At 43.2% G+C, this 27,265-nt stretch overlaps 1 protein-coding gene across 1 annotated transcript in view; it reads left to right on the top strand.

The window, feature by feature from the left end:
• Positions 1–27,265, top strand: part of ADAM12 (ADAM metallopeptidase domain 12) — a 1,000,652-nt gene that overhangs the window by 568,255 nt on the left and 405,132 nt on the right. Inside the window, 2 exon segments of the mRNA XM_077455498.1 lie at positions 2,112–2,188; positions 14,952–15,135. Of these exon segments, the coding sequence (XP_077311624.1) occupies positions 2,112–2,188; positions 14,952–15,135 (261 nt within the window).

Genomic DNA, 27,265 nt, shown 5'->3' with positions numbered 1-27,265 from the left:
AAGATATTAAGCCAAAAAAAAATTCCTTTTTTTTCAATATAGTAAGTAATTGGCTCCGGGAAAGCACTCAAGAGGGCAAGAAATTAGATTGGGCAGGCACACACACATGCAATTGTCTCTCACAGTGACACTGACAACAGTGCGCAGCAGCAGAGATGATAATTGACACCTCACTGACATGACACGTCCCCTCCTAAGTCACAGTGACAGTCTCTTTCTCCATGGCAGGTGGTCTCTTCAGTCCACTCCAGTCCAAACTGCACTAACAGTCCTGCTCCTGGCTTGCCTTGCTCCTTTCCCACAGACCTGCCCATGAGGCACCACCCAGCTCCCTTGCACCATGACATCAGATGACATTCTCACCCACCTGAACACACTCAGGCACTCAGATAGTCACGTAAAAAAAATGATCTGCACTCCGGTTGTTGCTCTCAAAATGTTGTTATTTTATTGAATAGCCACAGTGAACAAACGCTGATTAAATTAGTTCACATGTTTCAGCCTATAGTCATACGTTAAGTCAACTGATTTAATCAGTGTTTGTTTACTGTGGCTATTCAATAAAATTAAGAAATTTTAAGAGCAACAACTCGGAGTGCTAATCATTTTTTCTGCATTACTCTACTCAGCCAGCAACTGTGGATGGAGCACCTGGGAGCGCTGTCATCTATGTGGTGTATGGGTAGTAACACTGACTTTTCTTTTTATACTCAGATGGTCATGGCCGGCTCCCGGCAAGAACTGCGCATACGCAATTCCGAGACGGGTGTCACAGCCATAATTTTTCCTGGCAACCTTTTCCTGTCACTGGCACGAGAAAAGTGCCTGTTTTTTGCTAGCTGTCAGTAAAAATACTGACAGTTGCCAACACTGGGCTGGAGGCCTACGTAGTGTAATGCACTCGGCACTTTCATTTTTTATGTATTTGCACCAAAATATATATTCTTCCAGTGATGTAGACCACTAAAATTCTACAAAATTAGCCAATGTGTTTTGGGGGCATTGAGATGCACTCTTCATCAGGGCTAATAAGAATGTAAACATAAAAAACATGATTTTATCCAGTAGTTGCAGAGCCCCAATGAAACCATTTTCAAATAAAGGCTGTGCAGCATTGGACGGGGCTGCACAGCAAAGATATGTTGCCTATAACATGTGTATCTCTGTGGGTTACAATGAGGGGGGGTCTGCAAAGGATAACTTCTATATAAAAATAAAAAACTTTATCAACCCAAAACTTTCTTTTTTTTAGTTTTTGCATAGAGTGAGGAAGGATTTTGAACCACTGTCATTTTGTACCTGCTATCCGGGGCTCTTTTAGAGACATTTCCCCTTCTTGTCTTGCTGACCATTTTACCAGGCAGGAAGTGAGTGGAATTCTCCCAACAGCAACACAAGCATACTGTAAATAAAAATTCAATGTAGAGGAAGACTAGATTCCCTGTATCATTTTTTATTCTGTCTCTGTTTCAGATTTTCCCTCACTTCCTGTCTGGAGAAATTGCTGTCAGCAGGACAGGAAGTGAGGGTAAATCTCTCTAATGAAGCCCTGGAGAGCAGGAAAATCCTGTAGGGGTTCTAATGCTTTCCCACTTTGTCCAAAACTAGATAAAGAGTTTTTTGCTTGACATGCACCTTAAAATTTGCCTTAGACATCAGAGGGTAGTTGGATGCCCAAACACAGTATAAAGGCATCTTTGGGTCTAGTTTCAGTTATATGCTTGAATGTTTGGGTTGCCAAAGCATTTTCATGTATTTACTATCTTTGTGCAATATGAAATGTCTCTATTTAGCATTGCAAGGCCTTGCCTGTGCAGCATATATTCCCCTCACTCCACTGCCACTCTGTTCAGCCAGCTGGGACAAAGAGAAGACGCTCCGTTCAAATCTTGACTTGGAGCTTATGTGGAGCTGAAGACTCTCCCCTCCCCATGTGGAAATACTGGGCCGATCACTATGCACTAATGCTGTCATGTGGGAGAGAGGGTTGAAAGTCACATGTTACCTGGTAACAAGAATTTATTTTCACTGCTGGTGGGCCTCAACATTGTGTAAGACAGCTAAATTCATGTATTTTCTTTAACTTAAAGTGCCTTTTTTGTTTGCAATAGGATCGCTGCTACTATCATGGAGAGGTGGAGGGACATCCAAGCTCAGCTGTCAGTTTAAGTTTGTGCTTTGGCCTCAGGTAGGTTCTATCATTTATTACTGACCAATGTCTAAAGTGTTTCTGAATTTAAATTTACATGTAGTTTATGTACAATAAACCTCATTTACCTTTATTATTTTAAGAAAACCTGTTACAAACCTGGCCAGTATGTAGCAGATGACATTTGGGATCAAATGTCACATGCCTGTAAATTAAATTTTTTGGCCTCAGAACAGTAAAGGTTCTGAGGGTTAATTGTGTAGGCAGGCCTTAACACCAGTCTGGCCAGGCTGTGTTTGGAAGTTCTGCCTGGTCATGTGGACGGTGAGGTGCACATGGCAGGCTAGAACCAAGTCTGGTTGGATGCTTGGGTATCGGTCTTCTTGGAGCCAATCAGTGGAAGTGCCGCTGAGGAGTCTGGTAAGGGGTACTTAAAGGGGTGTGGGTCACGTGTTCGGGGTTTCGGAGTTGTTCGAGCGACCCGTGTGGTCAGGTCTGGTTCCAGGACCGGGGTAGCCCCGTGAGGGGTCCCGGTCACAGGGTGTTCAACATCCCGCAACATATTCCTGTCAGTGGCCTTTGATAGACCTGCTTGGTCTGGAGTAGTGATCTCTCCGTTCCAGAGTCTCTGAACCTGCTGGTCCGAGGCGCAATAACTGAGGGAGGATTCAAAGTGTACGGGTGTGCTCTCGGCTTGGAGGGACACCGCAGCTCATGGAAGTGACTGGGGGAGGACTCTTTGGAGGAGGGCCGGCAAGTGGCATCCTGAGAAGTGCCTGGTTACTGAGTTGAGAATGATATTGACAAATTCACACTTTTTCAGTACCATAAAGGAGATTGGAAACGTTCCAGGTATGGAGGAAAAAGGTTCCTGTTTGCCCTTAAGTTGTTTGTTCAAGTTTGAGTCAACGTGCTGACTGCCATGATCTCTGGCTAGAGATCTGTTCAGCCTTGAAGTGCCCAGCTGCGAGTGGCTACTCTCTGGTGGAAATAGAGACTTTGCTAGACCTGCAGTTCAAGGTGCCTAAGTTCTTCACCCGAGCCCTCTGTTCCCTAAGAGACTGTGTTAATTGAAAGTTCTACTGCAGAATAAAACTTTTTTGAAAGGACTTCATCTGTGTCAGTGTACAAGTCATTGGGTATCAACCCTGAGAACCCCTAGAAGTGGAGGAGCAGGCAGAGAGAAGGTAACCGGTAAGCCCATTAAGTCAAAGCTGCCCTGCAACGGGTTATGGCCGTTACAAGTATAATGTGAAAATGTAATGAGGAATGCATAGGCAGAGGTTACAGTAAATTTAAAACTGCATGTTAAAACGGTCACCATCTCCTATAAAGGTTGCGCTTGCCTGCAAAGCCTGGTACCTTTCTATTGATCCTTTTTCATGCGGTCAGCTGCCTCACTAACTGAATTTGGGAGATGTAAAGGTGTGGGATCAAGCTCCACTTTTATGGTAACGTGTGATGTTGAACTACCTAGGTCTTGGGAAAAATTATTGTGGTGACATGCTCTTTTTACTTTACGTAATAGATGATTACGTCACAAAAATTTCATGTCAAGCTGAGTACATGATAAAAAATGCATGTTTAATTTAAAGTTTTAGTTTTGCTTTAGTCTTGTGCAGTTGTACAAGTTCCTCTCCTGTACTGAAATTAGACATGTGCAACATATTTTGGAATGTAAATTCGGACAAATTTTGGTTAATTTCATTTTCTAACTAATTTCAAATTTTCAGAACAATTTGAATTTGAATGATTCAAACTCTGTATGAAGAATAGCTGGTTGTTAAGGAGCAGGCCGGGAAGCCAGCCGCCACAACCTTAACTCATGAGCTATCAGCTGGCTTCCGCACTGACAGATGAAATGTAAACAAAAGAATGTCACCAATAGAAAAGTCTGAAAAAAAAACAGAAATATATACCAGGTCATTTGGGTCTGGTATGGCTTCTAAGGGGAACCCCACACCAAAATTTTAAAAAAATATACGCCCCCCCAAAATCCATATCAGGCCCTTATCTAAGCATGCACCTCGGCAGGTCAGGGAAGGGGGAGGGGCGAGCGAGCACCCCCTCCCCCACGAAAACATACCAGGCTATATGCCCTTTACTTAAAGGTGCTTTGGCATGGGGGGGGCTTGGTGACGTCACAGGGGTGCTTTGGTGCGGGGGGGCTCGGCGACATCACAGGGGCGTAGGTTCATCCGCTGAAGTCATGGGTGAATCTGCCCCTTAAAGAAATGTCAGATGGAGGAGCAGTCAGTTGACAGGAGCCTTCGAGGCCAGATGCTTTCTTTCCTTTGTCGGGGGACATTGTTTTTTATTTTTTATTTTTATTTTGTTTTTGTTTTTTTAAAGGTTTTTATTGTAGTTTTACAGAATAACAATAAGTATTGAACGGTGTCATACATCAGTAGATTGAAAATCGGTTACCGATACATACTTGTTATCAGAATACAAACAGTTGCGAACTATTTCAACAGTGAAGCACAGTATAAATGCTGGGAGGAAGGCTGAGAATGGTGTCAGGCCACTCCAGACACCCCATCTGGGAACTAACTGTGTCTGGAGGTGGCAGACAACCCCTTCCCGAGTGTGCAGTATAAGTCGATGCAGGAAAAACCTAGAACTTAACTGAAAGAAGGGAAGAAATAATTAAAAAAAAAAAAAAAAAACATAGGTCCCTAGTTTTTAGGGTCGACAGTACATCACAGTTGATTACATAAGACTTAGAACCCGATGTTGGGTGCTTCCGCACAGTTGTTTGCAGGTAATTTGAGATACAATTCTGCCAATACAGGGGGATGCAATGGGTTACAGTAGGAGGTGCAGGAATCCTACGTATTATGTGACCGAGAAGTCATTCCAGCTCTATGCTTCTGGGATCCTTGACCCAGGACTCCCAGCTTTTGTAAAATTTTCCTGTAGTCATGTGAGCCTTGGCAAAGCGTTTTTTATTTTTTTAATAACTCATGTACTGTCTTTATTTGTTACACTCTTTTGGTGAATGGGTAGGGGTAGTATGTACCCCATACTCATTCACTTGGAGGGTGGTGGGATCTGGGGGCTTCCAGATTTCAATAAGCCCCTCATCCACAAACCAGGGTTGTGGAGAAGAGGCCCTCGTTCCAAAGCATGGGGAGAAGGTGCTTTAGGGTGTCCCAAAACACCCCTCCCATGTTGAGGGAATGTGGCCTGATAGGGTTCGGGGGGCTTACTTGTTGCCCCCCCCCCTTTCCTGACCTGCCAGGCTGCATGCTCAGGAAGAAGCCTCCTCCATCCACAGCTCTGGATGTTACTGTTGGCTCCCACTCTGCAGACATACATTTGGAGCTCCACTCTTCTCAGCCCTGTATATCAGCCTTATTTCATCCAGGATGTTTAAGTACCCCTAATGAACACAGACAGCACCCTGGTTGAGAAAGTCTGATCAATCCCTTATCTTACAGTCCCTGGCCCAGCCATAACATTCATTTGATTTTGGTTCTTTCAACCATTAAAAGCTTACCATCAATTTTGGCCATTACATGGGACAGTCATCATGCAAATGCAATCTAACCAGAAATGACAACTCTTCCAGCTTGATCTCACCCATCAAGGGCTTGTATTGCTTGCATAACTCCCAAGAGCCAACTCACTGCTTGCATCTGGGTTCAGGGCTCTTGAGAAGAGCACTGAGGCAAGGTGCTGTGATGTTTACAGAAAGCTTTGTTCACTGCATAAAGCCGGCCTTTCTAACCAGGTATGATCTGCTCACGTTGTAGAGTGAAGCACAGAAAACCAATTGTAGCGGCTATAACCCATTGCAGGGCGGCCTTGACTGAATGGGCTTACCGATTACCTTCTCTTGGCCTGCTCCTCCGAATCTAGGGGTTCCCAGGGTTGATACCCAACAACTTGTACACTGACACAGATGAAGTCCTTTTAAAAAGGTTTATTTTGCAGTAGAACTTTCACAAACACAGTCTCTTTAGGGAACAGAGGGCATGGGTGAAGAACTCAGGTACCTTGAACTGCAGGGTTAACACAGTCTCTATTTCCACCCAGAGAGTAGCCACTCGCAGCTGGGCACTTCAAAGCTAAACATATCTCTAGCCAGAGATCATGGCAGTCAGCACATTGACTCAAAACTTGAACAATCAACTGTGAGTATACAGGAACCTTTTTCCAACCGTACCTGGAACGTTTCCCGCTTCCTTTGAGGTGCTGGAAAAGTGTGAACTCATCAATGTCCTTCCCAACTCAGTAACCAGGCACTTCTCAGAATGCCACTTGCCGGCCCTCCTCCGAAGAGTCCTCCCCCGGTCACTTCCACGAGCTGTGGTGTCCCTCCAAGTCGAGAGCACACCCGGACACTTTGAATCCTCCCTCAGTTACAGCGCCTCGGACCAGCCGGTTTCCGAGACTCGGGAACGAACGGATACCCCTACCCCAGACCAGGCAGGTCTACCAGGGGCCACTGACAGGAACATGTTGTGGGATGTCAAACACCCCATGACCGGGACCCCTCACGGGGCTACCCCGGTCCTGGAACCAGAGCAGACCACACGGGTCTCACGAACAACTCCAGAACCCCGAACACGTGACCCACACCTGCTTAAGTACCCCCTCCCAGACTCCTCAGCGGGCCCCGGCGCTCCCGCTGATTGGCTCAGAGAGGGCCGATACAAAAACATCCAACCAGATTTGGTTCTAGCCTGTCATGTGCACCTCACCGCTCACATGACCAGGCAGAACTTCTAAACACAGCCTGGCCAGACTGGTGTTGGGCCTACCTATAATAATTAACCCTCAGAACCTTTATTGTCCTGAGGTCAAAAATGAAATTTACAATGCGTGTGACATTTGATCCCAAATGTCATCCGCTACACAATGATGATGTAACTGTCTAAAGTAAGGTATGCAATGAAAAGAAAAGGTTTTACTTGCAGTTTTAATAAACATGATCGGGGGGCTGGTGAACCAGTAAAGGCAAAACATAAACAGATTAAACTTCTGGTTTAAGTATCTAAAAGAACAGCTTTTTTGTGTTACCCAAAGATGTCTGTCAGGAGTTTCCTTGCCTGCCTTTTATTCCAATGAGTTTAAAGGTGAGTTTGATGAGTGGTTGTTGCAGAACTGGAAGAATGGAGTTGCAGTCACAGAAGACCATGGAGTATAAAAATGTGTATAATGTTCATAGAGCAGAGGTCAGTGTGGGGAATGGATTGCTGCCCTGGATTCGTAGGAAGCACCAGAGATCAGGTGAATATAGCAGCCAAAAATGCTTTTATCATTTTTTTTCCACTGCTGGCAGCTAATAATTTAGATTTTTTACCCAGGATGGAGTAGGGCTTTAAAGCCGTGGTTCTCCCTGTCTCAAAAAGATTCGGAATCTGTTTTGCTGACAGTCAGGTTCCATTAAGGTGAAAAAAACAAGCTGAGCAATCCAATTAACCAATTTATGATTCAAGGTTGGTAAACGTGTTGATTTTCTCTCTAAACTTCATTATTCAATTATTTAGCAAACAATGACCTTAATATGCAATAATTAACTCAGCATTTGCTCACGGTGATGGTTTAATCACTGTAATTATCAAAAATTGGCATTAAAGCTCTACCTTTGAAAATGGCTCCAAGCAAATGTTCCTATCATTTTTTTTCCCTTTACACTTTGCATCTTTGGAACATCTGGCACAACATGGAACCATAACATTGCCCCCCAGTGCTAATATATTATTATTATCTCAGCCTACTTCAGCTTTATAAAGAAAAATCATCCAAATATAGATGGATGTACTTATTAGTTTATTATCAAAGTACCGCTCCCCGACATTTGACTCCCATCAGTCTTGCTGTTTCCTCTATGGTTTATGAAACCTAATAATGGATCATTAGCTTGGAATCTGAAGAGTAGTATATAAAGGATATTTTTCAAAGTTGCCACATGTGCACAAATTAACTACATTTACGGCAACTACTCTAGAGGAATAGTAACTTTTTAGATACTTGAAGACATGGGGGGAGGATGAATCAATCACCACTGGTGGCAATGATATATAGACATCTGAAGGATGCTGAACGGCAACAACTAGAATGTTTTAAAGAGAAATTGTTAAGAAAATAAATCTACTACTTAGTTCATTTTCAGACTATGCAGTGCCTTAAAATATTCATACCCCTTGACATTTTCCACATTTTGTCATATTTCAGCCCAAAACTTAAATGTATTTTATTGGGAGTTTATGGGATAGACCAATGCAAAGTGGCACACAATTGTCAAGTGGAAGGGAAATGATAACATTTTTTCTATTTTTTTTTACAAATATATGAAGTGTGGGGTACATTTGTATTCAGCCCCCCAAGTCAGTACTTTGTAGAACCTCCTTTCACTGCAATTACAGATGCAAATTATTTGGGGGATGTCTCCACCAGCTTTGTACATCTAGAGAGTGAATTTATTTCCCATTTCTTCTTTGCAAAATACTTCAAGCTCTATCAGATTAAATTAAGAGCATCTGTGAACAGCAATGGCAAGTTATATTGCCATCTACAGGAAGATTTAGACATTGGGAACCACAAAAAAAAAACATTGGCCAACCTGCTATAAATTCTCCCAGCATTCCTCAACTTTGTGTTTTGCTAGTGTCCTAGGAGGGTGGATTTCTTTTCACTACTGATTAAAGTTTAACATTTTAGCTAGCCATTTTTCATCAAAATAGGCCTACTCATTGCCTTCTTTGTACAACTATACATATCAGCATATCCTCAGCTGTGGCTTTGGAGGCCTTACTCAGACCCTGCTGGACCAGGCAATTGTTGGGCAGGCCTGAAATTGCATGACCTTTGTGCACTGTTCTCTGCATTGTGGCTTTGCCAGCCCAAGTTTCCAGGCCCAGAGCAGTGGACTCTCTCTCTTTCTGAAGATACACTCATTGGATAGTCTGTGTGGATGGAGCACTAGATCCTACCTCATTGGCAGGACCATTGGACACCCTTGTTATTCCTATTTTTCTGTCGGTTTACCTCAGGAAGGGTTACTGAATGGCTGAGCCCTGATCCTTTAGGTAGAGCATTGCCTGTGCATGCTCAACACTCTAATTCCCATCATTTAGTGTGAGGTAACACGTTTCTGCTACTGCTCCTTATCACAGGGGGAACATGAATCTTCCTCAGTTTAGCTTTGCTGCCCGCCTAAATTGACCTGGACTTCTGGTACCAGCAGCTGGTTCGTGAGTATTTGAGTCCTGTCCTAAGATACGTTTTTCCTGTGTTGCAGTGCAACATGTTGGATCACAGGCATATGAGGAATAGTCCATCTGTAATAGGTCGCTCTAGCTCATTATCACTAACAGTCCTGGTGTTGCCTGCGTTGCACCCACTCAATGATCCAACACCTGCAGCCTATAATGTAGTCCTCTGCTGCACCTCTCCTGCTTGAGTCCCTGCACTCCCTGGAGTCTTGCATAGCTCCAGCAGGTATATTCCCTGTCAGAAATGGTGTTAGAGGTTTCTAGGGATGAAGGAGGTTGATACGGGAGATATTGCTGTCTACCACATGCCCTTGAAAATTGACCAACATGCTGGTATGTTGCTGCAAAGTTCCCCAATCCATACACAGGATACACACCTATGGCGACTAACCAGAGTGAGCACCTTGTTTGGGTGAAGGAGTAATGAGACAAGAACTTATTTTGGGTAGATAAAACCAGCTGTGATACAGTTATCAAAGCCTACAATAGCACTGACTGCCATTAGAGGGACTCCCCCAATATCTAGCTCGCTGGACCGAGGCAGTTAAAAATCATGCATACAACCTGACACAGTGTAAGGCAAGGCCGTACACGGTTCGAATCTCAGCCAACCAACTTGGGTACAACCAGCCTGCTTGGTTTTACCTGTGATGATCTCTAGTGGCTGCTATAGCCACTAAAAATGATCACTGTCTTCTCCTGGTACAGACTGCTTCCTCCACCCCCATCATCAGAAGACAATGGCTCAGCAGAAGGGATTCCTGCACCAACACAGAGTGATTGATTTATTAAAGGAAAATCCAATGTGCACAGCAAGTGCACTTGGAAGTGAAGTCACTGTAGATCTGAGGGGGACATGCAAGTAAAATGAAAAACAGTATTTTTGCTTGCATATGATTGGATCCTAGAAATCAGCAGTGCTTCCCCTAATTTCAGAGCTTCCCCTCAGATCTACAGCCACTGCACTTTCAAGTGCACTTGTAGTGCACAGTGGAATTGCCTTTAGTAAATCAACCCCACTATGTTGATGGGGGAAGAGAACAAATTTCTTTCCTGTAACCCGTGGTTGCAGGAAAAAAATGTGCTCCATGTATAGTCGGCCTAAGAGCTGTGGAACAGCCATGTGATTACTTCACACATCTGAAATTCCTCAACCTACCCTTCAAGCTAGAATTCTTACATTTTCACTTTTCCCACTGCCACACACACCTACACATACCAGACACACGATTTAAGCCTAGTACACACAATCAGAAAATCGGACATAAAATATTGCTTTCTAAGCCAGTGGCCCGGGGCCAGATGCAGCTCTTTGCTTGCCTTTATCTGGCCCTGACCAACAAAGGGGCATAATTATGGTCACTGACACCAACAACAGAGCACAATTTCTCCCCCTTATACCAAATATAGAACACTGTTTACTCCCACTGATGTTTAAAATAAACACTTATTCCTGCTGGCCACAGTCCAGCCCCCTGAAAGTCTGAAGGACAGTAAACTGGCCCTATGCTTAGAAAGTTTGGAGACCCCTTTTCAAAGCGATTATATTATAATCTGAAAGTTAGTACACCACTTTAGTTTATGCTAAATTATCTGAAGGAACAAACAAATCTTGTGCAATACCAGAAAAAAATGTCCTTTTTAACCACTTAAGGACCGAGCCTGTTTATCAGACTCTGTGTTTACAGGTTAAAAACTATTTTTTTGCTAGAAAATTACTTAGAACCCCCAAACCTTATATATTTTTATTTTCTACCTCTCTAGAGAATAAAATGGATCATTGCAATACTTTGTCACACCATATTTGCGCAGCAGTCTTACAAGCGCACTTTTTTGGAAAAAAAAACACTTTTGAATTAACCACTTACAGACCGGACCATTTTGCTGGTCAAAGACCAGACCACTTTTTGCAATTCGGCACTGCGTCGCTTTAACTGACAATTGCGCGGTCATGCGACGTGGCTCCCAAACAAAATTGACGTCCTTTTTTTCCCACAAATAGAGCGTTCTTTTGGTGGTATTTGATCACCCCTGCGGTTTTTATTTTTTGCGCTATAAACAAAAATAGAGCGACAATTTAGAAAAAAACGCATTATTTTTTACTTTTTGTTATAATACATATCCCCCAAAAATATATAAAAAAACATTTTTTTCCCTTAGTTTAGGCCGATACGTATTCTTCGACATATTTTTGGTAAAAAAAATTGCAATAAGCGATTATTGATTGGTTTGCACAAAAGTTATAGCGTTTACAAAATAGGGATAGTTTTATAGCATTTTTATTAATAATTTTTTATTATTTTTTTTTTTACTAGTAATGGCGGCGATCAGCGGTTTTTATTGTGACTGCGACATTGTGGGGGAGCCATCGGACATTTTTGACACATTTTTGGGACCATTGTCATTTATACAGTAATCACTGCTATATAAATGTAGTGATTCCTGTGTAAATGGCCCTGGCAGTGAAGGGGTTAACCAGTGGGTGGCAGTGTAGGGGTTAAGTGTTCCTAGGGGTGTGTTACTAACTGTGGGGGGGTTGGGCTTTCATTTAGTGAACACTGATCTCTGCTCCAATCACATGGAGCAGAGATCAGCATCACTAGTTGCTAGGCAGAATAGAGAAATGCTGTTTACACAGCATTTCCTCCATTCAGCCGTCCCTTGAGACGATCGCGGGGATGCCCGCGGCGATTGAGTCCGCGGGTCCCGCGACCGGACTCACGGGGGTCCCAACCAGCGCGGGAGCGCGCCGGTGCCATTCTGTCGACGTACATCGTCGTGCGCTGGTCGGGAACCGGTTAAAAAATAAGACAGCAGTAATGTTAGCCCAATTTTTGTATATTGTGAAAGATAATATGCTGAGTAAATTGATACCCAACATGTCACGCTTCAAAATTGCGTCCACTCCTGGAATGGCGTCAAACTTTTACCCTTAAAAATCTCCATAGGCGACGTTTAAAAAATTCTACAGGAGGTCTAGGGCTATAATTATTGCTCTCACTTTACTGATCGCGGCGATACCTCACATATGTGGTTTGAACACCGTTTTCATATGTGGGTGCTGCTCACGTTTGCATTCGCTTCTGCGCGTGAGCTCGTCGGGATGGGGCGATTTACTTTTTTTTATTCATTTTACTTTATTTTATTCATTTTAAAAGTTTTTTAAGAAAAAAAATTGGGTCACTTTTATTCCTATTACAAGGAACGTAAATATCCTTTGTAATAGAGAAAAGCATGAGGGGTATTATTAAATATGAGATCTGGGGTCAAAAAGTCCTCAGATCTCATATTTGGACTTAAAGGCAATAAAACAAATTGTCATTTGAAAAAATGACAACAAAAAAATGGCCCTTTAGGATGTATGGGCGGAAGTGATGTTTTGATGTCGCTTCCGCCCTTCTATGGTATGGAGATGGGTGGGGGCCATCTTACCCTCACTTGTATCCATACCAAGGAAGGAAAAGGACCCGATCGCCTCGGCCGCTACCGACGGCTCCAGTAAGCGGCGGAGGGTGCGGGAGGGGGGCCCTCTACTGCTGCCAATAACGTTGATCTCGCGGCGAATCCACTGCAGAGATCACCATTATCGTAAACGGAACTGCCCACTGAAAAGATGGATACCTTGGTTGTGGCCGCAGCTGCTGCCGTTACCGAGATATCCATCTTTAAAGTGCTCAGGTATATATACAGTGGGCGATCGTTCAGTACAGTATTCGTCCAAAAAAAATCAGATGCTCGGAAACAAAAGAATACAATACAAAACAATTTATCACTTCTGAAGTTGTATCCTCTTAATTTTTTTTTTTTTTTAACAAGAAATAAAATCTTTATTCAATATTTGCATATTCACAGTTGTTCACAGAATATTGTTACATGTTTTGTCACAGTGCAAGTGGGCTGCATATTTAAACAGGAGTACCTTTTTCTAGAGCCGACGGTCAACGCTCTTGTAATGGCAATCAGAGTGGCTAACTAGCTGCTGGATTGATATTACAAGCAATGGGAGATGACAACCCCCCCCCCTCCCCCCACTCCCGCCACACACACAGACACACACACACCTTCTGCGGGCCTTCAACCCTATGGATCAGATTGCTGGCTCTGATTGAGGAGGCCATAAGCATAGTTCCACTTCTTTTCCTGCAGAATCCTTATTTGACCAGCCTGTGGTCTGAGTGTTCTGCCGCAGAGGAACTGTCTGATGAGTCTAATAAATACTTAACAGGTGGTGTTTCCCCAGGGATGTTGCAGGCAATTGCAATACTAGGTTTAGAGGGACTAATTTGGCTCTTATTTGTCATCTCTGACATAGTATGCACCACTTTGACACTGGACAATCGGCCTACAGCTTCTTCCATTGCTGCTACCTGTCCAGAAATGGAAGAAAGGGCCTCTTTAAGTCAAACATGGCACAGAGCAGTTCAACTGGAGCTGCATGCTCTGAATCCCCCTGTCTGGCCACCAAGCCCCAACCCACTTTTCAGGTGAGAACAAGATGGAGGATAAAGGCTGGTAATCCTGCAGGCTCTGCTCACGCATTGCTGTCACTGCATAGGCCGAGAGGCATGTGTGCTATCTGCTGACAGTTCACATCCTGTAATCCAGGCTAAAACTGGTGGGTATCTGCAGCAGTTTTGTATAGAGAAAACTTCCACAATAGCTTTGTCAATTAGGTGTAGACCCTACACCAGTTTTATTTCACTCTGAAACTCTAAACTGATGCAAGTGGCAGAGATAGGCCTATCTGCTTTGTTAACATGGCGCACACCACTCGTCATAGTGATGGCACTGGAAGCTTCATTAATTCCCATTCATTAGAGACTTGCCTTAAAGCTGAGCCCCAGCAACTGTTTGTTTTTGGATAGAGTAGGAAAAGGTTAGGTCACTTTTACATGGGCGTTCCAATCAGGTCTGCCTATTTGTTTTTCAGATGGACCTGACAAGAAGGTACATGCAGCCCTATGGACAGGCGGGTTAAAACGGGTTAAAACGGACTTGGGTGCGGCAACCTATGGGCATGTTCTGGTTCCCCCCCCCCAAAAAGGGAGGGGACTGCTTGCTTTTCCATTTTAGCAAACCAGTTTGGATCGGATGTAGCCTATTGTAAACGGCAAGTGCAGTCCGCCCATAGAGCTGGGTCTGTCGCTTTCCACTCTACAAAAACTGAGCTGACATGAATGTGACATCAATCCCACTTTGCTCAGCGTGGGAGAGGCCTTGGGTTTTCATCAGTTTGCTTTTTATGCAACGCTGAGTTAAGAATGAAAGATTGTTGCATTATTTTTTTGTTGTCACACTTCGTGTTCATGTTTTTAGAAGTACCAACTGCTGCTTTACTTTCATTTCACTACAGATCTTTGTAATTTACATTGGGTTATGACTATACATTTCTCTAGAGTGATAATGGCCATTAAATGCACTCCTCATCTGCCATATGCTTTGCATAATATAACGGTTTTATGTTTACTTGTACTATAGGTATGGGTTTACAAATGGCATGTATGGCATGTAGCTGAACATTGTATATGAATATTTAAACATGTACATCAATGAGAGCGTTGTTTGTTTATTTTCAGGGGATTAATTACACTTGAAAACCGAGCATATGTCCTGGAGCCACAGGCTAATTCTACAAGCCGCCACCTCTTTTACAAAGCTGAACATATGAATCTGGCTTCTGGATCCTGCAGCCAGAATTCTAACCTCTCAGGCATTTCTCCGAATGACACTTTACAATACTCTGAAGATTATTTACAAAGGGTAAGCAATACACCATGGGCATGTCACAGGCAAATAAACTATGCTTCTCTACAATTACTTGATGCATATTATGTATACAACAGAAGGTGCCCAGTTCCCTGGATTAAAAGCATTGTCTTATCTCTTGCTAGTTATAGAGACTGAAACACAAGAGGAAATTTATGAATTTGATAGACGAATGGAACAATCGGCTAATTAGTTTATCACTCATAAGTGTGGCCCTAGGCAGGAAGACTTCTCCTGTTTGCAGCAGCTGGAGACAAGTAATCTAGTCATGGTCGATTTAGTCACCACACTTCAAGATCCAGTGGAGACTTTTTTTTTAAAGTGACTGGCACAGATATCACAGCACAAGCAATTTAATAGGATCACTTTGTTCCCTAGGGGAAAAAATTACATTCCCATGTAAAATATTTTGAAACGACATTCCACTCAAATGTGACATAGTTTGTTGGTTTTATCCTATTCCTGTTGGAGCCTTTGGTGTCCCTTCATCTTTTGTAACATGCCCTATAATAGGGGTGGGCAGCTTTAAAACTATAGATAGCCTCGTGTGGCATCCACCACTCCCAGAGGACCTCACAATAGATGTTTTCATGTACTGAAATGCATGAAAGTAGGCAGTCCATTGAAAATTAATGGGCTGCACTGCATAGACCAGACTTTCTCAACCTTTTCAATACAAAGGAACCCTCGAAATAACCTTCCCGTCTCACAGAACCCTTACTAAAAATTATTATACCTACAACTCATGGTACATTAGTGTGATGGTCAATCGGAAGGATGCTCCTTACACTTGTGATCAATGGGAAGTATTACCTTTTTACAGATGGCTAAAAAAGATCAATGATGTCAGTGGGAACATATCTGAGAGGCAGAAATTTCTCTTTGCAAAAGGAACCCCTAGCAAACTCTGGAGGAACCCTAGGGATCCATGGGACCCTTGTTGGCAAGCCCTGGCATAGTCAGTTTCCATCCTGCTACATTTTTGTAATGTACTGCAATGTACACTGGTGTCAGTAATAGTCACTCCCAGCATTGCTGTCAGTGGCTGCAATAATAGCCCTCAGCATTCATGTAAGTGGCTGCAATAATTATCTCTAGCAGTGGCAGCAAAAATAAAATTCCCACCATTGTATCAGTGGCAGCAGCAATAATAACACCCTCCATTAGTGTCAGTCACAGTAGTAACCCCCACCATTGGTGTTAGTGGATGCAATAAAAAAACCTCCATCATGTGTCAGCGGGCAGAAAAATAACACTCAACTTTTGATTTAGTGGATGGAAAAATAGAAACCAGTATTGTTTTCAGTGTCTACATAAACAACCCCCTGAATGCATGTCAGTGGCAGTACTATCACCCCCCACTCCATCACTGTTGTTCAGGGCTAGTGCTAAGCCCCCTTCCTGCATTGCTGGTAAGTGGCAGTCCTGTTACCACCCTGCCCCCCCCCTCCTTCCCCTTGGCATTGCTGGTCAATTGCAGTGCTAATATTTTGTTAACCCCCCCCTCCATATTTGTGTTGCTTGTCAGTGCTGTTAGCCCCCCTGCATTGGTGGTCAGTGGTTCCTATTTCTTCCCCATCCAGTTTGGTCTAAACGTTTTACTGTTGAGTGGAGATCATTCTTCATGACAGTACTACAGGCATTCCGTAGTAGTGCCGGGTGCTGAAACACAGGGCGATCAGCATCCATCCAGTACTCTGCTGGTCATCCTGACACTGTATGTGTTGCAAAGATATACTAAATGTTTTTTGCCTTGACATATGCTAATTTGGAGTCTGTTCTGGGCACGCAGGGCAACGTAGCAGCTTCCCTTAATTATCCAGCTGCTTCACCCCACGCCCCCTTCCCTGCTGTTTAACACTTAGTTTTCTCTTACCACTACATCTTTCCATTCACCCACTAAAGCAAAAGTAAAAAATCTGGTGCTTGGGGGAACACAAAATCCTCTTCCCTACCACTCACAGTGCAGCACTGGGTACCCAAGTAGCCAAACACAAGACCTGAGTACTTTCATTCTTTGTAAGCTCCAACCAGATTGACTTGGAAAGTGGCACAGGGCTTTTTTTTCCTCTTCACTCCGGTGAACAGGGCAGTGAGTGAGTGAAGATATGTCCAAGATATGGGGATATTTTAAGAGACATTCAGGGCAAAGTTACAGTGCCTGTCTAAAGCTGCCGCCATTGCACTACTATTTGCCTATCAAGTAATCCCCCAATGTTACTTTCTTTGTTGTAGCTTGCACAAAATACCTGGTTCTTCCAGTTGTGAGGCCAAAGCATGGTCAGATGATAGAGGGGGTGACATCACTGCTTCCTCCTGGCACCAATGCCATGTTATTTTGTTGGTGGCTGCAACATAGCAAGGAGCAGCAGAGGGGGATTGCTTGAGAGGTATCTGTGGGCCATGAGGGGTCTTTACAGTCACTTTCCCCCGACTGGGTGTCGTGACAGAGTCTCTTTAAATAAACTTCAGGGAAATGCAAGTACAGGTTTACTTTAAGCTCCTATGTACGTCCTTGGTATAAACTTTTTTTCTAATGTAGTGTATATCTTTAGTTATAGTTTAAACTAAAAGTCTCAGCATGACCTGTCAGCCACTGAAGACACTCGGCTGCAAGTGAGAAGCCACATGATGCCAATTTCTGCAGCTGTTCAGCCTTCCGTGGGCTCCTTTCACAGTTTATTTTGCTTAACAACCAGACTGTGTAAGGGTTTTTGATCCTGGCAGTTTTACTGATCAGATGTGACATTTTATTGTGCAAGAGAACAATACTTAAATGCATCTAACAAATAAAATGAGCAGCACCATAAATCCTTACGCATTCACAGGCTGGGTCTGCAGTGTAGACAACAAGTCTTTTCTAATGGTAAATGAGAAATATTACTGCCAGTTGAGCTGCCGCCTTTGCCATCCAAATTAACTTTTGTTTCAGGCTCATTTTCACAGTTGCAGGGAACTCTGATGCCCGTATTAGTTTGCTTTTCCATCTCCTTCAAATTAATTTCTCCTAACTTATAATAAGCAAAATATCCCTATTGACATTGTTGTTGCCTTCATGTGAAATCATCTTTTGAAGATTTTATGTTACAGAAATTTAGAGCAAAAATAAACTAGTTAATAAAGCTAAACTCTGGGCAGAAAAAAAAGACACAAATTACTGCAACTCCATAACATTCTCTGAAACATCCTTAAAGTGGATGTAAACCCAATGTCATCCTTTCTAAACTACTGCAATATTGGATATCTATAAGGATATACATGCCTCCTGCATGTATCTTTACCTGTCAAATGTCTCCCCTCTGTCTGCTATGAGACCCCAAAAAACTGAAGATTCTGTGGGTGTGTCTGTTGTCTGGAGCTCAGTGGGTGGAGTCGTGATGTCAGTAGACTCCCCGCCCACCTCTACACTCCCCTTGTCAATATGCATTTTCTCCTGTGTATTTCTTACACTGAACTTCGGCTATGATCTCTAGAATCAAGTAAAAAGACAGGAACTTCAGCATGCCCAATTATGCTGAGGTGGGGAACATCCAATCCTGGCAGAGCAGCAGAATAAAGGTGTGGGAGGGAATTAAAAAATTATGCATGTCTCTTAGGCTAGAGCACAAAATATGTAAATCACCTGTCACTCACAGCAAGGGGGAGGATTTGACAAAGTTTTTCTCTGTTTGTCAAGATTTATCTCACTGAACAATAAGAGGATTGGATTAACTCTTTGTGGTAAGACTGGGCTCAAGTGATGGGAAATCTTATACTCTACATTATGACATAAAAAAAAAAAATTCAGGTTTACATCCACTTTAAATGTTTTTGCATTTTTTAAATGCAAGCAGTGTAAGGTCCCTCTCACACGGGGTGAATCCGCTTAGCGGACTCCGCTGGCTCAGCGCGGGATTACTCTGTTGATCCCCGCTGAGCCAGCGGAGGACAGGTCCATCTCTGCTCACTGTGCAGGGATGGATCTGTCAGAGCCCTGCTGATCTCTATGGAGAGATTTGATGAAAACGGACAGCATGTCCATTATCATCCGATCCGCTGGACGGATGGCGAACGTATCGCCATCTGTCTGTTTTGAGCGGATCTCATTGAATCGTATGGCAGGCGAGTGTCAGCGGACACATCTCCGCTGATATCTGCCTGCCCATAAAAGTCAATGGGTGGCCCGCGCGGATCCGTCTGAAAAACAGACAGGCGGATCCGAGTGGGTCTAGCGTGTGAAAGGGGCCTAAGTACCTAAATTTGACTTTGTATCAGCTTCTTGTCCCTGTTTATTAGAACTCAGAGAGAGAGAAGGCTGAGGAAGCAACACAAGGAGCCAATCAGGTGTGCTGCTGTGCAGGGAGTGGGTCTAACTTTTTAGTTAAGTTTTTATTTTATTTTATTTTTTATTCAGCATAAGGAATGGTACTTTATGTTTAATCTATTTTTATTGTTTTTTATATAATAAAGAGATACAAGCTGAACATACACCCATCGGCCACTTTATTAGGTACACCTGTTCAATTGCTTGGTAACATAAATTGCTAATCAGGCAATCGCATGGCGGCAACTCAATGCATTTAGGCATCTAGATGTGGTGAAGACAACTTGCTGAAGTTCAAACCGGGCATCAGAATGGGGAAGAAAGGGGATTTAAGTTACTTTGACCATGGCATGGTTTTTGGAGTCAACACCAACAAAAAACATCAATAACCAAAGTACAGTGCCTTGCGAAAGTATTCGGCCCCCTTGAACTTTTCAACCTTTTGCCACATTTCAGGCTTCAAACATAAAGATATAAAATTTGTATTTTTTATGAAGAATCACCAACAAGTGGGTCACAATTGTGAAGTGGAACGAAATCTATTGGATTTTTGAAACTTTTTTAACTAATAAAAAAATGAAAAGTGTGGCGTGCAAAATTATTCGGCCCCCTTGCGTTAATACTTTGTAGAGCCACCTTTTGCTGCGATTACAGCTGCAAGTCGCTTGGGGTATGTCTCTATCAGTTTTGCACATCGAGAGACTGAAATTCTTGCCCATTCTTCCTTGCAAAATAGCTCGAGCTTAGTGAGGTTGGATGGAGAGCGTTTGTGAACAGCAGTTTTCAGCTCTTTCCACAGATTCTCAATTGGATTTAGGTCTGGACTTTGACTTGGCCACCTGGATACGTTTATTTGTGAACCATTCCTTTGTAGATTTTGCTGTATGTTTGGGATCATTGTCTTGTTGGAAGATAAATCTCCGTCCCAGTTTCAGGTCTTTTGCAGACTCCAACAGGTGTCCAGAATGGTCCTGTATTTGGCTGCATCCATCTCCCCCTCAATTTTAACCATCTTCCCTGTCACTGCTGAAGAAAAGCAGGCCCAAACCATGATGCTGCCACCACCATGTTTGACAGTGGGGATGGTGTGTTGAGGGTGATGGGCTGTGTTGCTTTTACGCCAAACATATAGTTTTGCATTGTGGGCAAAAAGTTTGATTTTGGTTTCATCTGACCAGAGCACCTTCTTCCACATGTTTGGTGTGTCTCCCAGGTGGCTTGTGGAAAACTTTAGATGAGACTTTTTATGGATATCTTTGAGAAATGGCTGTCTTCTTCCCACTCTTCCATAAAGGCCAGATTTGTGCAGTGTACGACTGATTGTTGTCCTATGGGCAGACTCTCCCACCTCAGCTGTAGTTCTCTGCAGTTCATCCAGAGTGATCATGGGCCTCTTGGCTGCATCTCTGATCAGTCTTCTCCTTGTCTGAGCTGAAAGTTTAGAGGGACGGCCAGGTCTTGGTAGATTTGCAGTGGTCTGATACTCCTTCCATTTCAAAATGATCGCTTGCACAGTGCTCCTTGGGATGTTTAAAGCTTGGGAAATCTTTTTGTATCCAAATCCGGCTTTAAACTTCTCCACAACAGTATTACGGACCTGCCTGGTGTGTTCCTTGGTCTTCATGATGCTCTCTGCACTTTCAACAGAACCCTGAGACTATCACAGAGCAGGTGCATTTATACAGAGACTTGATTACACACAGGTGGATTCTATTTATCACCATCAGTCATTTAGGACAACATTGGATCATTCAGAGATCCTCACTGAACTTCTGGAGTGAGTTTGCTGCACTGAAAGTAAAGGGGCCGAATAATTTTGCACGCACCACTTTTCAGTTTTTAATTTGCTAAAAAAAGTTTAAAATATCCAATAGATTTCATTCCACTTCACAATTGTGTCCCACTTGTTGGTGATTCTTCACAAAAAAATTTAATTTTATATCTTTATGTTTGAAGCCTGAAATGTGGCAAAAGGTTGAAAAGTTCAAGGGGGCCGAATACTTTCGCAAGGCACTGTAAACACAGAACCAACTCTCATAGAAGCTTTAGCTTTTCATCTGAGCATTTCAAAAACTGTTGATCTACTGGGATTTTCACGCACACCCATCTCATGTTGGTTACATAGAATGTAGTTTACAGAGAATGGTCCCAAAAAAAGAAAATAAATACAACATTTTCTCCCAAGGGCTTTAATGTAGTGGTTATATTAAGTAATTACACCAAAATTTGAAACCAAATGTTGGACTGATCTGTGTTTGATTAGAACATCACTGTTATATGCACTATAGCACTTTGATTCACGTTTGTGGCACCATATATTTCATTCTTAAAAGTTTGCTTATTATTTTGCCTGTGGAATGTGACACTTAACACAGAAATTATCATCAGCAATCAAAAAACTCTATATAAAGTTTTGGAATATACATATTTTGTCAGTTTATCACGTTTTTTTTAATTATTATTATTATTATTATTTTTCTCAATATTGATACATTGGCACTTTATAAGTATTAGTTGGAACTAATATTAGGAGATAGCACAGCATATTAATGTTTATTTATATTGTTTTACATGACTTTATGGGATGTGATCAGTGTTAGCAGCTGTCAATCATTCTTATTCGTCTATTATATTTTGTAATCTATACACATATATTTTGTCACAGGTAGCTCGCAAAATCCTTGTTTGTAGTATTTTATCTCATGCAATATCCAGTGGGATGGATACAGTGGAGAAGGATTAGAACCCCTGTCAGTTTTTATTGCTAATAAAGAGATAATATGCTTTAATCTGTAGAAATATGCCAAATCAGGAAGTCAGTGCAGTCCCTGCAGCATACTTAATACAAAAAAAAAAAAGGTAACTAGAATACCAGTCAAAGGGAAGCTGCTTTCATGGGACACACGTGGTGTATCAAAAACGACTATGTTAAATTAAGTAAATACAAAATATCTTTATAAACGTCAAATATTGAATTAAAATAATATAAAAAATTACACACTTCTATAAATAACCACCTTCCACCAATAAAAGAGACAACCTTGTCTTGGGGTTGGATTTACTAAATGTAATGAGGTGGATTTACTAAAGGGACATAGAATGAGCACTTTGCAAGTGTAGTTACTTCAGAGCTTGGTAAATGATGGGGAGCTCTGCTGATTTCCATCATCCAATCATGTGAAAACAAAAATGCTGTTTTTAAAAAAATGTTCCTTGCATGTGATTGTGTATCCTTTGTGAAGTAAAGTAAGGGAGGGTTATAACTCCTGCCAGTTTTTTTTTTTTTTTTTTTGCCAGCTGTATTCCATTGGGGAAATTTTCCTTTACTTCCTGTGGCCAGAAGTGAGAGGAAATCTGTACAAGTTAAAGGAATACCTTGGGACCCCCCAGGTCACCAGAACCAGTGTCCTCATTGCAAGATTTTCCATCTCTTATTTTCTGGGGACAGCTCAAAGTTTGGATTTTCTTTTCATTTCACTTTCAATGATAATGGTAAACAGGACTAATAGAGGATGAATCTCCCTAACAGGGACACAGACAGAAATAAAAACCTGGCAGGGGTGCTAATTCCTTTCCACTCCGTCCAAAAAAAAAAAAAGTTTGCCTTTAGGTTTTCTTTAAGTAAATCGACCTCAGTGATTGTGTGTTTTTCAAATTTAGTTTTTTTATGTATTACTGTAGAGAGAACTGATCCAAAAAGCTACAAACTACTGAAAATTGGCTATTATATTTTTATATTTTATATTTGAGGTGCTGATGTTTTATTCAGATTGAAAGTCAAAGTGTAATAAAGGTGAAACAGGCAGATGGATGGGGTAAATGGCAGAGAACAGATGCAGGAGGGGGTACAAACACAGTATTATCCACATAGAGAATCCAAATCAGGGTGTACTTGGGGGGGGGGGGGGGGGGTCGGGGGGGAGATTGTAAACTGGACCCAGTAAAACTGTGTTTGTCTGAACAACTCTTTGGGGGGGGGGGGGTGGCGGCTGGGGATTAACAAAGCGTTTTGCGAGCACAATGCTTGCACAACTCTCCTAAACTTAGAACATGGACCAGACGCTACTCCTAATTAAATTATATTTTTTTTATATTTCTTAAATACCACATGCCTGGGCCACAACTTATTTAACTCATACATTTAATTATTTATTTCCTTTTGTGAACTGAATTTAACACCGTTTTATACAGTATTTACCAAGCATTTTTAAAGTTTTGAAGTAAATACCACAAAACAGCATAACGAATTGACCTTTTCAGCATCACATGCCATATTTTGGCAAAATGTGTCTGATCGCCTAAATACCACATGCAATGTGCTTTAATGAAGGGAGCCCAATATTTTTTTTTACGTGGAACTGGGTAAGCTGAAAGAATTTTGTTTCTGGCACTGGGTGGGAATTCAGTTTGCTCAGTTGATTTGGTTGTAGGGGTCTGTATGTGATTAGAGGTTATACTGGGGCCTACTTTGTGTATTGTACTTTGATTATATTACTTTGATTTATTTAATTACAGAAAGTTAACATATGGTTGTGTATTTGTTTAAAAATTAAAAATAAAGATATGGAAAGAGAACCGTTGTAGACGCACGATTACATAAATTTGGCTGATGAGGGGATTGGTCTATTCACAAAGCAACTTTTGACCCAAAGGCATACATTAGGATTTTCTTGTGATTGTGCACAGGGTACTATATAACCGAAGGCTGGTCCTGCTTAGCTTGACCACATATATGCTCTGGTATACATAACATGCCTGACCTCTTTATAGTCTAAGTTCAGCACTGGTTTTAACCACACAATTTGGCCGCACAGTGATTTAGACCTTGTGCAAAATAAAAATAAAATGGTATTCCTCATGTAATAAAATTAAATTATTAATTATTTTGCAGTGGTAGACTTAAGAAATACAATTAGATAACCAAAAGACTGGGGAGAAAGTACAAGCGTCAAACTAACTGTAGCATATATGAGTGTTTAATGGGGATAAAAAGAGTTAAAACATCATGGGCATTGAGCACAGAGGTATATCCACATCTACAGAGCGGGGCGTTATGGTAGACTCTGTGGTGGTTGAACTCAGAAGGATGGTGCCAGTGGATTCTGACGCTCCCTGGACCCGTGGAACGCACAGGGAGCCAGTGATGACGTCACTTCCTGGATGTGATAATGTAGGCGACGCATTTGTGGAGCATTCGCTTCTTCAGGCATTGTCAGTGCTGTTTTGGAAGAGGGCTTATAAGGATGCAGTGGCGGCCGCTGGGTCCTAAACTCCGGCGGCGTCATAAGTAAAGTGATCGCTATGGCAACCGCATTCGATTATATAATGATCGTGCAGTAAATAACAGCTCATACTTGCACTGTATAAAAACAAATCCACTAAAAACAATTTATTAAAATGTACAATTATAAAAATAGGATGGTTAAATTAAAAAATAATAAAGGAAAATAAAATCAATTCATAAGAGTTTACAATATACACAATGATTGAGCAAACGTACAGGCGGTCTATTATAAAGGTATGTGTATAATATATGGGCATTGGGCAACATAAATGCTTTTTACATACATATCTCTTATAGAATGTATGGATATATACAGGGGCGGACTGACCATTTGGCCAATCGGGCACTGTCCAAGGGCCCCATCAGGGTTGCCAGCCTCAATAAAACCAGCGACAGTATGTAAAAATCTGTGTTTTAAAAAAAAAAAAATCCCAGGATTATAGCTGCCCCGCCTCTCCAGTACCTTTTCAGTGTGTGTATGTGCATTCTGTATGTGTATACTGTGTGTGTATATTGTGTGGCCCCATAATCTATTGCCTGGGGACCCCATAATCTTCTCCTATTGCCTGGGGGCCCCATAATCTCCTATTGTCGGCCCGCCCCTGGATATATATCCACATGGTGCCCAAGTTTATAATATAAGATTTCTATTCTTTTATATATTTTATTTAGTAAGGGTGCTTACTTTTATTGTGACAGTCAAGACTTTAAAGATATTATATTATATATATTATTTGTTCCTAAACCTATATTATTGCACTATTTGTACCTATAGGTAAGCCTAAAATAAGGCTTACCAATAGGTACCGTAAATATCTCCTAAAAATGCATGCTTTAGGAGATATTTACTGTATACTGTGACAATGACGTCATCAGTGCATGCGGTCTGAAGGAACGGACACCCGAGCTGTTTCTTCAGAAGCATGTGCCATGACCGACGGCTCCCATGCTCATGAGGAAGAGTGACGTCACGGGGCTCTGGCCAGTCACACAGCCGGAAAGTCTGCGGCCCCAGAAGGAAGACAGGTGAAGATGGATGCAACCTCCAGCAGGGACAGTGCGGGCTTCATGTCCTGCAGGTAAGTGTCACATAATGTGCTAGTATCAGGGCCGGTGCTACCACTAGGCGGACTAGGCAACCGCCTAGGGCGCACTGCCGCCTAGGGCGCCCGGCCGACGGATATTCTAACTCCCTCCTTCACTTTCCAGCCACTCTGACATGTGTCAAGTCAAGCAGCACCATCCCCCGCCCGTCCCCGCACGGCTCTCTGCTCTGAAGTGTCCAACAAACACCTTCCCCCCCCTCCCCCGTAGGAGCGCTCTCTGCCCTGTGTGTCCACTGTCCAGCAGTCATTCTCCCTCTCCGCTCTGACATCATGACATCAGCTACACACTTCTCCTGAGTCCCGCCCCTCCTGTGTGCTCCATCCAATCCACCTCCAGCATCTGTGCCCCGAGCAGCTTCACACTCCTCTCAAGCCTCGTCCCTCCTGTGAGCTCTGTCTGTGAAGGGGAGGTGGGCGGGAAGATTAAAAACAAGCAGCCGAGCCAACAGCCACACTGAAAAACTGCTGCATGAACCAGTGAGCCCATTCCAAGTGAGTGATCAATTTCCCTGACCAGACCCGACCCTGCTCCCTCCTCTTTGACCCCCCTCTCTCTCACCTCCCCCCCTCACCCTCTCTGACCCCCCCTCTCCCTCTCTGACCCCCCCCTCTCTCTCTCTCTCTCTCTCTCTCTCTCTCCTCCCCCCTCTCCGACCTCTCCCTCTCTGACCCCCCTCTCTCTCACCTCTCTCTCCTCCCCCCTCTCCCTCTCTGACCCCCCTCTCTCTCTCTCTCTCTCACCACCCCCTCTCCCTCTCTGACCCCCCTCTCTCTCTCTCTCACCACCCCCCTCTCCCTCTCTGACCCCCTCTCTCTCTCACCACCCCCCTCTCCCTCTCTGACCCCCCCTCTCTCTCACCTCTCTGACCCCCTCTCTCTCTCTCACCACCCCCCTCTCCCTCTCTGACCCCCCCTCTCTCTCACCTCTCTCTCCTCCCCCCCTCTCCCTCTCTGACCCCCCCTCTCTCTCTCTCTCTCTCTCTCACCTCCCCCCTCTCCCTCTCTGCCCCCCCTCTCTCTCACCTCTCTCTCTCTCTCTCTCTCTCTCTCTCCTCCCCCCTCTCCCTCTCTCTCACCTCTCTCTCTCTCCTCCCCCCTCTCTGACCCCCCTCTCTCTCTCTCTCACCTCCCCCCTCGATCTCTCTCTCTCTCTCTCTCTCTCTCTCTGACCTCCCTCCCTCTCACCCCTCTCTTCCTCTTTCTGACCCCCTCTCTCACCGCCTCTCTGTCTCCCTCTTTATGAGCCTCTCACCCCTCTCTCTCTCACCCCTCTCTCTCTCACCCCTCTCTCTCTCACCCCTCTCTCTCTCTCTCTCTCTCTCTCTCTCTCTCCCTCTCTCCCTCTCCCTCTCCCTCTCTCTCTCTCCCCTCTCTCTCTCTCTCTCTCTCTCTCCTCCCTCTCTCTCTCTCTCTCTCCTCTCCCCCTCTCTC

This window comes from Lithobates pipiens, unplaced genomic scaffold (genome assembly GCF_037356315.1).
Source record: "Lithobates pipiens isolate NorthernLeopardFrog02 unplaced genomic scaffold, aLitPip1_a1.2 Scaffold_25, whole genome shotgun sequence".
In the NCBI taxonomy this organism is placed as follows: Eukaryota; Metazoa; Chordata; class Amphibia; order Anura; family Ranidae; genus Lithobates; species Lithobates pipiens.
The sequence above is the reverse complement of the archived record's forward strand: the minus strand, read 5'-3'. Positions and strand labels throughout refer to the sequence as shown.